The sequence below is a fragment of the Colletes gigas genome, unplaced genomic scaffold (assembly GCF_013123115.1).
Source record: "Colletes gigas isolate AHSC1104 unplaced genomic scaffold, ASM1312311v1 Colletes_gigas_Sc00013, whole genome shotgun sequence".
Lineage (NCBI taxonomy): Eukaryota > Metazoa > Arthropoda > Insecta > Hymenoptera > Colletidae > Colletes > Colletes gigas.
In genome coordinates, this window is record NW_025106642.1 from 7,413,437 (window position 1) to 7,427,691 (window position 14,255).

General features: G+C 45.0%; 1 protein-coding gene across 3 annotated transcripts in view; it reads left to right on the forward strand.

The window, feature by feature from the left end:
- The window catches only part of LOC122399496 (ankyrin repeat and SAM domain-containing protein 1A-like), a 57,467-nt gene that overhangs the window by 20,292 nt on the left and 22,920 nt on the right, over positions 1-14,255 (forward strand). For 2 of the 3 annotated variants that reach the window (XM_043400199.1, XM_043400201.1), the window contains exons 8-11: positions 429-647; positions 1,195-1,471; positions 2,422-3,105; positions 6,297-6,471. In XM_043400199.1, coding sequence (XP_043256134.1) covers positions 429-647; positions 1,195-1,471; positions 2,422-3,105; positions 6,297-6,471 — 1,355 coding nt within the window. The remainder of the gene's footprint in view (positions 1-428; positions 648-1,194; positions 1,472-2,421; positions 3,106-6,296; positions 6,472-14,255) is intronic. The other variant, XM_043400200.1, reaches the window with a different exon arrangement.

Consider the following 14,255-nt stretch of genomic DNA (forward strand, 5'->3'; position numbering starts at 1 on the left):
AATATGCAGGGCATAAATAAACCATAGGTACAAATGTTACGCATTGATACAACCCATCGAGAAAAGCACAATAGTCTCGTCAAACATATGCGCGCAAACTAATGACTCCCAAAGATACTCGACTCTCAATATCGTAAATTAAAATATTTTTACACGGTTAATAAAGCTGTGGACCAGGTACAAAATTTGCAACACACAATTTTGGGAATATCGTACCATTTTGAAGGCACGTAATCTATCCAGGAATAACGCAACAACGTTCAGACGATAGAAAACGCAAAAATTTTGTTCCGAGCACTGTGTTCCGAGCTGTTTGGGCTTCGGCGATGAATGCCAGTTGCGTCGCTTCGCTTTCAATATGCAACGGTAGATAAATCATTAGGAACCGCACTCGAATCTGACGACACTCGATGGATTGCGGATTTCAGTGAAGACGAGCAGATTGGGGGACCAGTGAACGGAGTACGGAGGACCCTCCAGCAGACAGAGGACTCCGACCCCAGTTCCGTCTTCGACAGTGTCTTTATGTCCATGTCCGACACTCTCAACTCGATAAATACTCTCGAAAGTTCCGATCAAACTCCCGACGACAAACCACAAAACACTACCACCAACAGAATACCGTTAGCACAATGCGACACCACACGGTAATGACATGCAAAACATTCCGCCATTGCTACGGTAGCGCTTTCGATTATTTTTCACTGGTACCGTTTTTCTAACTAAATTTTTTACAAACGAAATTTAACAACGTCCACCGAGTCGGCATTCAAAGTAATTCTACTTATCATTCCGATCGGCTCGACACTGGAATCAGTGCCAGTCGTTGCACGCAAGACATTTATTAATCTCTATCTAAACGTTTGATAGCCGAGATAACGTTTATCGAGTTGTCAATTTTCTTTAACATCGAGTGGGCTGATACGCCCTGCAGATATCGCAGTCTTCCTCGAGAAACGCGGTTGTTAGTGAGTACAGTGAATCGTGGACGAAACAGAACGGTAGAAGAATATTATTTCCAGTGCATGTGGTCCGAAGCGCTACCACCGAAGAACGCTAGCTAAATTAGCAACAGTCACACGTTATCGAAACTAAGAAAAAGAGAACCGATAAAGGGAACAGATTCGATCAAACAGGCTATTAGCGAGTTAATCGTGAATTGGTCCCGTTGAGACGTTCAGTTTGGTTGCGCAGGGGCTCCGACAGCGGATTGTACCAAACGCCACCGGTACCTCGAGGAACAATGGAGGGTAGCTTCGTGTCGGAGGATCTGTCCTTGACATTACCCACGGGATACGGGGGTGGCAGGGAGTCGGACCAATTGAGCGTTTCCTCGTCCTCGAGCGTCGGTGGACCGAGCCCACGGGACCGGCATTGTTTGCCCAACGATTCCAGCGCCGCCGGGATTTACTTGCCAATGGCACCCTTGTCCAGTTCTCTCCACAGCCCCGCCTCTAACAATAAAGTCTCGGTAAGAACGAGTTCCCTTTACGCTCAGATCCCTGACTCGATGAAGGGTTGCACGAGGTCGCGAGAATTACCCTCGATCGAAGCGAAATCTTGGCCCATTAATTAGTACTTTGCATCGTTTTCAACGCCATTTGTAAATATTTTTAATTATCGTTGTGGTCTCGTTATTAGTGGTGGTCGTTATGGTTTCATTAATAATTAAAATTCGATTTGGAGCACGATAAGTGAAATTCTAAAGGGCTGGTCGAAACGTTAATCTTTTAATTTCTGTGTATTTGTTTCGTACTACGGGACGTAAATATTCTATTTTTGCATTAAAGTGTTGCGCAGTTGATTGGGGGAAAATAGAATAAATAGAATTGTTATGCTATAAGTGACGTTAAAAGTTGCGTAGCCAGTTCCCCGTGTATAAAATCACAATTTGTACGACAAACTGTTCTTACGTGTCCTCTTTTTCTCCCTCTTGCCGGAGATTGACTCTTTTTAGAACGATGAACTCTAGCGTATAACACGGCAATGAATCATCTCCGCGCCTTACAGTTCGTTAACGTGGACAAATTGATCGCGGGTTAATTGGCCCGGCATTCTGACGTCGGCGTACGGTTTTTCCTTCGAACGAGGAGTCTCGTGAAAATCGCATGGGAATATTCGAGCATTACCTTTTAAAGACGTTTATCTGTTTCGACTTCGTTCCCATCGTAACATTTTTCCTCAGCGTGAAACATGTTTCTCACAAAATAAAGAAGGCATTCTAGGCAAAAAATAATTTAATTTAATCATCTGTCTGTGCTCTGTATCAATCTTGCTTGCCTCAAGTTCCAGTTAGAAATTCGTCTTTCCAATTTCTCAACGAAATCATAATTCCATCGTGCAACTCGTAAAAAAATACCGTGTGAAATGAGAGTGTCGCGTGTATCTCGTTAAGACAGCGTTCGTTTTGTCGCGTTACAGCCAACGCCGCCGAAAAAACCGCCGAGACGCAACCTGTCCGTGTCGCCGACCCACCTGCAGACCCAGATGTCCTTGTCGGCGGATTGCACGCTAGGTCCGAGCAACTACGAGTACTTGTTCATGGCGCGCAGCGGTGCCCGCAGCCACATCGATCTCGAGCAGCTACAAAAACGTCGCGAGCAATTGCGTCACGTGACGAGGAGCGTGGACCAATACGTGGAGATGAAGTCGCGCGTGCCGGACGGCGAGGAGAGACGCGACGCAAACGTGGAACCTGTTGCCATCACGTCCATCTACGAGAACCGGCCGATCAAGACGTTGAATCCGCGACGGAAATTGCGTCGGCACGCTTTCGATAATTACGAGCCCGGGAGCAGCCCGTGCGCCGACAGGTCGCCGTGCAGCGAGATCGACGCGATCGGCCAAGAGCAGACGTTCGTCTCGAACGCCTTTGTCACGCTCAAGTCCTCCCAAGAGAGCCTCCTGGACGAGAAACGCGACGCGAACGACGAGCACTCGGCCACCGAGGGTCGCGAGGCCACCGACAAGCGCCTGAAACGAGTACAAATGATGCTGCCGACGAGCCCCACGCACTACGTCCAGCCGCCGACGCCTGATCATCCCCCGCCCTCGGCCATGCAAGCGGAGAAGTCGATCCACGAGCGGATCCGTCCCTTGAGCCAGGTAAGTCTTTAGAGTAGTTTGCGGAAAATTATTTCACACCCTTGTTGGTACCTGGTAGGAGCGTATCGAGGTTAACGAAGAAGAGAAAAATAGCTCATGAGTACTCAGGTTTGCCTCGTAGTAGACACTTTCTATTTTCGGTCTTGATACCCGATGAAGCATCGAAATTGGGGCGTAGTAGCGTTCAAGTTCAAACCTTGATTTCCCAATCACGATCCTTAGCTGGTTTTAAGCCGACGCACGGAGGCGTCTTCGCGATCCATCGGAGCGTGCGAGGCGCTCGATTTTGTATCCTCGGCTGCTCCTGAGCGGCAGGATGCGCGAGTACGTGTGCTGAGATCCGTGTCGCGTAGCGAGACGTCAAACGACAGTGGCTTGCGGATCGGGGTCGCTAAAGTACTGGTCTGGTATGCTCGTTTCGTAGGCGGTGACGCGTCCAGAGGCGTTTATCGTCGGTCGGGATCGAGGAGGCGGGTCGCGATCGGTGGCTACACCGAGCATCTTAAGAATCGCACGTCCGAGGCGGCGGTTAAGCGTCGCGGAGGCAGCAGCTTGACCCTAAAGCTTGGACAGTAGATAAGCAGTCGGCGGGACGCCTTGGCAGGTTGCGTTTAATATACAAGCCGTGTTTGATCTGTGATGCGATTTGCAAGGAGCCTCGAAGGTCTCTCTCGCTCCCGGCTGAAGCCTGTATCGCTCGTTTCCCGCCGTTTGCCGCGTCATCCTGTGATCGTTCTGCTGTGAGACTGACTACGTTCGCCTCCCATCCGCTGCGAATGGATATCCATAACATACGCCGCGCGGGGGCTTCTATTTCTCCTATATCTCTCTATCTTCTGCCCTCTTTATCCGTCTACCGCTTTGCCTCAGCCGCGTCGCGTACTCCGGTTCATCCTATGGCCCTCCACCTCTTGCTACTTCCTTCCCGCTGGCTGCTATATGCGTTCGCAATCCGTGTCTTTCAGCGGTTATACACGCTTCACAAAATATCACACAGTGAATATATCCTTGAAGCGAGGAGTTGGATGACGGCAAGAGGCTTTCGGTACCGTGGGTGTTTATACGAGTGTGCGAATGCACCCGGGGAACGCGGCGTTCCTTCGATGGATCGAGTAGTTAGTGCCTCCAGATTTACGGATGCCGGATACGATATCGCGTACGCTGTTTTGGGGGACTTCGACCTTTGTACGGTTGGCCAGACGCTTTCGCGTTTTCTGGATCGTTGCTCTCGAAACGACGCACCGGTTCAAATGAATGTTTTCCAGCGAATATACATACGTTTTTTCCTTTATTTTTATCGCGCGACAAATATCCTTTTACGTTCCACGCGAATCGAGGAAACGACGTTGCGATAAGCAATTTCGTCGAACGGGAGGTACGCGCTCGTATAGATACGACAATCTAGCGGGACGGTAATTGGCAAGTCGCAGAGTCGCGATTGGTGATAACGAGTCAACCTATTTCGGGGATGACAGATACCCGGCGATGTTTCGGCACGATTTAGTCACCTCCTCGAACGTTTCCGACATAGACGTTGACCGAAACTGCATAATCCGCGTCAAACTTCTGTCGATCAATTAATTGGCCACTGAAGTTATATGAATATTTTGCTAAAAATTGAATGAGAATCGAGAGGCGCAGGGTGCGTCGATATCCGGGAGAAACGAATCGTCCTTTCAGCGACTATCCGTGTTCGGCTGGCATCGCCGCAAATCGCGAAAGGCGAAGGCATCAGATGCGATTCGATGACAGGATCAAGGGGGTATCGTGGAAAATCCAGGAGGATCGAGGAAAAGAGGAAGCGAGGCAGCGAGAAGCCGTGAGTGGAAGGACGAGAAGGCGGAAGAGGCGGAGGCGTGGGAGGGGGAACTGCTCACGGATGGTTGCTTCACACCCGTCAACTTCCGCGGATCCAACAGAGCGGCAGAATGCAAGACGCCGACACCCTTTGAATAATGAAGCCCTCGGCTTCTATGCCTGTCTGACTTCTCCTCGTGAACGCTCGGTCTCCTTGCCGCGGCACGGAGAAACCTACGAATTTGTAGTGACGGTTTCCGGCTATATCTAGACAAGATGCGATGGAGAGGAGAGAGAGTCCCTTGGCGTCAAATTTTAATTGCGTTACGACGATCCGCGACGCGACGAAATCGTATCTCCCCGGTGTTGAAGGAGTCTTCTACTCCGGGCGTTCAACAAAAATCGATTCGTTTGCTTTCCATCGCGATTTTACCAAGTAATCGCGCGCGAAACGAAGCACGGCAAATCCTTTCGTCGTGTCGCGACTTTCTCCCTGCTTTGCGTCACAGTGTTATCCCCACCGCGTGGTAGAAGGTGTCACAGGTTACTAATGAGTTACGGAAGCGGGGAATAGTTTTGCAGAATCTAATTTATGGTTACGTAAATACTTTATTGGATCGATGAAAGTGATGATTCGATATGTGGTGCGTATGTGCCTTGACGGAATAAAATGCATCGAGGTTACACACGTCGATGCCTGTGATAAATATTTTCGAGTTTAACGTCCATATTATTAAACTCGTACGCCAATATTCGTTAAGAAAAATTTGATTCGTGTCAGGAATAATAACGGTCGAAGCATTTTCGATGGACACGGTGAATTGAAATTTTAATATCGCCACGCGTGACGCATTTGAAATTGCGAATCGAAAGTCGGGACAAATGTTTCTCGGCCGGGATTTATTTGTCCGGCCTATGTTTTATACAGTTTATTTTATATAATCGCATCAAGCGATCGGTTTGAATAGATTTTTATCGAGTTGGGATCGCATTTATTTGCCCGCCGCGCGTACATTTTTGCTCTCCAAACGGAAGAATGAATTTCTGTACCGTTTGTAAATGCTATCTCGCGAAATATCATTTTTGATCAGTTTTTTTCGGTAATTTGCGAAAATATTACCGTTGAAAAATCAACGGGACTCCGAAATTCGCAATTTTCGAAGAACCGGAAAATTGAACAGGGCTAAAAATATTCCTGTTTTTGATGGGTACGTTCCAACAGATTTGGAAACCATTGTTGCTTTGGAAATTATTCTATTTGATCGTAATCATTTTGGGGTAAGATAGATTCTAAAGCGAAAATATAAGGACCACCGTGCACTGTAGAGTAAAATGCATTTCGTCGAAGCTTCAGAACCTTTCGAAAAACCGTACTTGCGTTTACGTGCCGACAGGTGTACAAACGGAGGTCCCGCGACATGGAAACGGAAACCGATGAGGATTTATTGCAGTTTCCGGCCGGCGGCTCTCTGGACGCGTCCAGCGGTTCGTTATCGAGTGTCTCTCTGTCGGACAAGAGCATGTCGACGGACAACGTCGAGGAATACTTCGGGGACGTGCCGTTTGCAGGTAAACAGCAACGCACGCTTGGCTGCACCGCATGACGCTTCTTTCTGCCCACGTGTAAATGCATAATCGTTGTGTTACGTCTTTGTTTTTTCTTGATTTTTACCGTCTGCCTGACGACGATCGCTGGTCAGCGATCGTTCTCCACCGGGTGAAGTATTAACTTCCAGAATAAAAAAAAAAGAAAAAGAAACACACACACTGCGAGAATGTAATCGTATGCGTTTATTGTTTCACGTCGGGTAAAACTGCTCACGAGGAATCTCGTTTCGAGGGACTTTTCGTTTCGATCGGTCGAACTGTTGGGCAAAATTTACCCGCGAGTAACGATTACAAATTTTAGAACCGTTCGCGAACTAACTTCGTCTTAACTCAATCGGAATCCGTCGACGGATTTTTTTTTAAATCGACATCCTGGCGATCGATGGCTAAAGCTGGTTCGCGAGTCTAAAATTTGCACTCGTTCGCGAAGAAAATTCGTCCAATTCCGCGTATCAGGGCAACTTTGTTCGCGGTTATCGTTTCGTGCTGGTTGTTTGATTGAATTTACGCTGCGTTGTGTTCTCCTTGGTTGTACGATTTGCTGTTCTCGTCGGATAAACGGTGTTTCGAAGTTTGGCGACGATTCGCGATCATCCGGAAGGTTCGATCTTTGACAACTGTTTAACGTATATGTAGGTGATTGTGAAAATTGTAATTTTCTCCTTCGATCGATACTCCTAAAAGAAATCGAATCTGCAGTCAAACCTTCCGGATGTCACTCTTAGTAAATAGATCTCAGATAGGAGAAACGCAGGTTGAGAGAAAGAGAATGGGATGACGAGACCACGGAACAAGGGATACGATAAACCGTGTATTGTCCGGATAACTGTAATCGTTCCCATGATTATTTATCCAAATAAAATATCGCGGCCATGGACGAGAAGGCTCGATCGTCCCGGATAACTGCAACAGCGCGACTCGAACTTCGGTCAGTTATCCGGAGAATGGTGTATCTATCGTTCCGTGAGTCGTTGATGTTCAAGTTGACCGCAGTCGGACGTATTTTAATGTCAGGATCTCGGAAAAAAGTGATCCAGTGGGACTGCTAGACGTGGGGCCTCTAGGTTCGCGTTTTCTAACCTGCGCCAGAAGCGAGTCTAGCGGTCGTTCGTTTTGGCGGGACACGGCGTTCCTTTAATTTACCCGACAGGACGAATCCGTCGAGCGAAGAATGGCCGCGGTTCCACGCTAATAAAATCTTCAATCTTTGCTAACGCGAGACGGTAGATGTGCAGCGCAAGCGGAATCCTATTTGCGGAAAGAATTAACTGTTGGGGCTCGGGGATGCTCTGTTCGCCGTGAACACCAGTTTTAGGGTAAAGTGTTTTCGCGATCGGCGGAGTAGAGTTGGACACCTTTTTGTGTATGCTACCTACGATTAGAGATCGATTAGTTCCTTAGGTTATCGACTATTTAGTTCGTTAACTGTGATGTATATATACGTGTATATGCTGGGTGTTTGAAAGAGGATTCAAGAGTTTTGGAGCGTGACTTGCTGAAACGTTATGAATCAACTTTGCCAGAGCAGAAGAAGATTCTCCCTAATTCGTTTGTTTCTTGGTGCTAATCGATATCGATCGACGTTGATCTGTAGCCGGATTACTGTCGTTCGAGTATTATTTTTATCATCCTTCCAGCGAAGTGTGTTCTGTGTGCCGTCCTATTAATAAGCTGCTTAGGCTACTGAAACAGGAAATCGCTTCTCGCTTTGAAAGAGTTGATTCGTAGATCTGGAGAACGACGAACTCTTGCAGCCGTTGTTATTTATCAGTGTAATGTTGGTTGTAGCTTGGAGGTTATTAAGAAGAAAGGATAACTTCTTGTGTAACCAAGGACATTCGTGCGTCACATCCTTTTAACGTTTGCCCCGTGAAAGGAGGCGTGTAAGAAACACGTTGCACAGTGTCAGAGACTCTCGAGGTGTAGCTTCGGATAAGACGTACGTAGAAGTATATCAACGGTATTCAATATTTATAAGCTAACAACGTAATACTATGTAATAGGTTCTAATTTATATAACATACATGCCATTACGTTAACGAATCTCAAGTTCAGTGTTACGTATAACGTAGTACTATGTTAACATACGACAGTACATCAAAGATTAAACCTTAGTTTGGTTTCATTCGGAAGGACATATTTATACGCCAGTGGTACAAGACGTAATAGTATGTCAATGAAACGTAGTGCTACGCTACAAGTGAATACGTCGATCGAATTTGCTCATTTCAGTCTTCGTTATTCGTCTTTGAATTCTTGAATTATTTCTTTCATTAACACCCTATATATACGAGTCGTCGTGCGTACAGTGTACATGACATTTGTATGGAAGTCTACGAAAATCATTGTATCGAATGTTTTGCCAATTGTCTCTCCAATAGAACTTACGATATGTTTCCTATACATTTATCATTTGCCAGGTACATCGGTTATACTGTTCTGTAAATACGCATTACCTTTTTTTAAGGAGGAGCCGATGTATTGGGAAGATACATTTTCTTTAACCGTAGCTAACGCACAGTTTCGTTCTACGTACAGTAGATATTCTTACTACGACCGTAGTATTTGCTTCTTTTTGTCCATTTACACGTTCGTTGTAACGCGTGTATTCGAAAGGTGTAGAGAGAGGACGATCGAATCTCCGGGGAAAAATGTGCAATCTCCTTTTCCCCGCAGTAGAGATAAGACATCACACAAAGTATTTGTAGAAGTTCCAGATTTTCCAACGTTCGTGGAACTTCGATCCTTTTAGGTCGTACGAGATATCGTCGTTGTAGATCGTAAAGAAAGCTATACCTAAGTGAAAGTATTCTTCGACAAATGGGTATTGTAACGGGCGCGGTGGATGATCGTAGAATATCACGTTCGTTTATCAGGACATCGTGGATAGGTTTCTTCGTCGATGTTGCTCGTTTCTCAACGTTCGCGTGTAATTTTTCCCCTCGCGCAATCGCGAAATCGCGTCTCGATCTCTCGATTTAGAACTTTCTACTTTATTCCACGTTATCCTGATATTACGTCGCCGCGGATCTTTTCGTTCGCTGTAAAATTGTACATCGTTAGAAAAATATTATCGAGAAAGGGACCTATCCGCGACAGCCAGAGTCGCTCGACGAACGGTGAGAATCGTAGATTAAGTATTTTTATTTGTTACATTGAATCTTCCTTCCCTGGTATACACACAGTTTATTTTGTGATTGATTTTATATTTTATTTTATGTTATACGCTTCGTCTAGTTATTGTAATCGCTCGACGATTATCACGTGTAAGAGTATATTAAATTAGGTACAGATTAGATGGTAAACATATGCGATTATAGTGCGTTATAATATCGTTGGTGTGCTAATAAACGTTATGCTGCTATGTATGCGATGTCTTGAATTATTTTGTCGCTTTCGTACGTCCTTGGAGCTTTCGTGATTATTTTATTGGTCCCTGTCCAGCGTTCTTTTTTCGTTCATCGTTGATGAGTTTGCTTTTCCGGTTCGTTATTGTTTTCCTTCGGGGATTCTCTCGATCTTCGTGTTAGTCGAGTCTCGCGTTGATTAAAATTTATAATCAAATTGTCCCGCGGACGATTATTTATTTATAACCGAAATGTTCCCGGTGAAAAGGAAAAGCGAGCAAACATCGCGTTACGTTCATGGTTTTAATCGAATTGCTTGATATTTGTAACGTTAACGATTGATTTCCTTTACCAAATTTAAAACGATATTTATCCTGTCGAAACGCAAGGCGTGCAAGAAGTGTACAGTAAAGTTTTGCGACTAGCTGCGTTTTTGCTGAGACAATTTAAATATATTTTAAGTGAAACTGCATGCGAGTGATACGAATATCAGCGTGATTGCGCACGGATCGTGTACCTTGATTTTTTCTTTTCACAAACGTAAGATTATTCTAACACGGTCGTGAAACTTGTCACCAATGTTTATGCACATTTAACGCTTCACGGTAAGTTACCAATTAAATTGTATATACAAATAGCTATATTTATAATTGCAAACGCTTGAAGTTATAAAACACATGTTCTGTACGCTCATTGTTATTGTACATACTCTGTAAATATTAAGATTTTTCAGTCTCCCACGGGCAATACTGTAAATATTATAATGCATTTGATTTCGTTCAGGATATTTACTACTAAGGAGATACAACGAAACATTTAATACGTTTGACCAGTAAGATGCATCGGTTATTCATTGCACTTGGTTGCATGTTCCTTCATTAAAATCATCCTTGTCCTCGTTTCGACAACGTAGGAAGATTATTACAATATTCAGGTCGCATTAGCTCTTGCATGCGGTAACCATGTTGAATCCTTGAGTTATAAAGAAAGTCACTTGGCTTTTGCACCGGCCAAACGTTTTGTTAACAAAACGAGGGCTGTTTATACTTGGCAACAAGTAAATTATCGTACTTTTCTCGATACGGAAGAGCAGATAATAAAAGCTCTTACTTTTAATAGTCACAGGTAATAGAGTGTTACGAAGTTGCTTAGGTGCCCAATTATCACCAAAGAGGTGAAAGACACGGTGAGCTAAAATTCTCACTGAACCATAAAAAGAAGCAGTTTACCCAACGTTCAAACACCTTTTAGCTTCTCATCTGCTTACTTAGGTAGCATGGCCTGTTTCCTGGACTTCCCCGCCGACTAAGGTCATTGTTCTCATGTGTCCCGGGCTCAAAAAAGAAAAGATACCTGGAAACGTGGTAGAAATGGCCCTAGGTAACGGCCTTCGAGAAAACGAAAAAGAGAGTCGTAGCGCCGTAGGTTCCCCCTGAGAATTCCTCGAACCTTTCTTTACCTGTCTTTTGGAGGAGAATTAAGAAAGTCAGATTCTTTCTTAACCCCTTCCTGTACTTTAACGAGTCTGACTCATGATGAAGATTTTGGCCCAAACGTAAACATCACGATCTAGGCTTGCGGACAACAAATGACGTTGGTCACGATTCTTACAATCTCTGTTACAAAGTAATTTAGCATCAGTCTGGTCTGTTTACCGCGCGTTGACGCCCAAATGACACGGGAAGGGGTTAATAATAAAAATTATAGTTTGACCGAAAACTTTGACAGCTACTGTAGAACGTAGGTACTGGACACTCCCGTACGCTACGAGAACGTTGCAATGTAATTGCATGCCTTACTTTCCGAACGATGCGCGAGCGGAAAGTGGAGCAAGGTGAGATTCAACCAACGGCGCGGCCTTTTATATTATTAGCCGCTTAATTATTTTCATCCGCGCGATATCACGCGTCCACCTTGTCGCGTTACATCGACACGGTGCGGATTCACAAAGAAAATTCTACGAGCAACCTCCCTTACATTTGACAACAGTTTGCACTTGGGTGACTTTCGGAATGTCGACATTAGGAATAATCTGTTGCAAAGAAACGTCGCCAAATCCATAGTGGACGTTTTAAACGAGTCGAGCGAGCCATTGCATGCCGTGCATGGAAATAGGGACAAGTGTTTAATAATGGGTGAATTTCACCCGTTCCTTGGCGCGAGCGCATCGCCTAGCAATAATTCATCTCCGCCACGAAACTACCGGTTTGTATATTAACGCGCGATATCTGCAGATAGGAGCGTGTCGCGTTAAATCAACAGACGGGCGGGCCAGCCTTATCGACGCCATGAGTTACGCGGCCCGTCGTTTTCACAGATAAAACTCGAGTCCAGGGTTCCTCTCCGCGCTATCGAAGCCCCCGCAGGGCCGTGCTTGTCGTAGGTTGTGAATTTTCGATAATGTGGGCCAGTCTTTATCTGCTCTGCTCTTTGCTTACCCGAATCGTTGCCCCCGAAGGAATTCGCTGATGTTACGGGTGAACGTTTGCGCGTTTTATCGGCGTGCCAGCAAAAAGTATACAGGGCGTGTCACGGTAATCGCTGTGGAGCGTATCTCGAATTTGTCAAGAGATAAAGAAAACTGCAAATTCGTTCGATGTGTTAATAAACGCGAATAAACGAACGAACGGATAACTAACAATAGAAGGAAGACAAGATGGCGAAAGATAAATATCTTCAGCGTGTACCCCATTAAATCTCGTTCCCGCGTTATAGCCATTTTTGTACTCTCGCAGCAGTTGCTTACCTTCGCTGAAGCTGCTCGAAATGGCCATTTTCGGGCCAAATACAAACCTGCGGATGTTTGTCTTAGAGGTTCTCAATCCTTTAAATATTCCGAGTGTTTTTCTGGAACTCGTTAGCAGACTTTTCGTATGCATCGAAGTGTGTCAACAGTAGCAAACGGGTGTTAAATAAACAAACATTTTGAAGCGGTCCCAAAAATAAAAAACCGTATTTACATCTGGGGACCGAGCAGACCAGGCAAAAAGGGGTCCTGCGGGACTTGTCCATCTGTTGGAAGTCTCAGAGGTTACAAATTGAATCAACAAACAGAGAAACCTTAATCTCGCTTTATTAACATTTCAAATTAAATTTATTGTTAGATGGGGCATGTAACCAGCAATAGTCTCGTAATGAAAAAGTTATCATAGCCATACTAGCTCGGTTAGTTTTATTTCTAGAACAAGGTCGAATGGAGCACATGTTTGTATGAACTTTTTTCGACTGTTTTCGTGGCCCCGATCGACCGCGGAAGTGGGTCCCACATGTCGGAATATACCCTGTATAGGCGCAGAAATCGAGGCGGACGAACGAGATGAATTCTCTAGCCTGTCGTTGTGCCGTCGCGTATGTATAATTCGGCTCGGTTAGCGTCGCTCGTCCGATTCGGCAGCAACGTCCGCATGAGCGTTAATATACCGGCTGCAATAAGGCAAACCGCATCATGACATCCGGTGAACTACGGTACACGTTACGGCACAGGCATGCGTTCCCAAAGGAATAGCGGAGCTCTGTAACGCGAACTCATATTGGTCTACGCCTGCCCGATATGACAAAAAAGTGGTCTTGCCGCAATCGAGTTTCTAATCACCGAGTTTTTTTCGCTGGTATTTCGAGAGCCCGTTTCGACATCCGTTATCGGAAACGTGGCACGCGTTCGGAGCGGCCCGTTTCTAACCAGTAGAAAATTTTGTTATTTTATGCCTTGCAATTTAGTTTCACAAATATGGTACTCAAGGGATTGAGAAGAGAATTGTGTTTGATAACATTGCATGGTATTTACGTTGTACATAAATTAAACAGTAATATGTACGATTTATTGTAGGGTTACCTTAGTCGTGTAGTGATTTATTTCTTATTCTTCGCTTTTCCTTCAACTATAATAATTATTATCTTTGAGAAAGTAACGATGAAATAAGATCTCAATAAGTCATGCTACTTCTAGTAGTAGGAACCGTTCGTAAAGATCTGGAAATAATCGACCAGCAAAAGCAGCATTAACGTCCATCGAGATGTAATATTCCACCCATTAGCCGCGGTCGCTGTATCATAATTTTCTTAACGCAATCTACTCTCTACTAATGACCGAGGCGTAGCGTAATAAAATCAAATTTCACGTAATACGTCTAAATAAGTGGAGCCAAGTGTCCAAGCTAGTCGAAACTCGTAAATTTTAATAACCTATAATCGTAAGGCTCATACGTTACACGTACCCTTTCACTCCATCTAAACTAGATTAATAATTTTGCTTTGATACGCGTGTAACTTTCTCCCGCGATCACCTGTCAGCCAAAGAGTTTATCGAATGAGACTCGGCATCAATAATAATTACATTCGGGACAGCAAATGGTCTGTCAGTGTCCGACGTATCTCGTGTCTTGAGAAACCAGCCAGCAA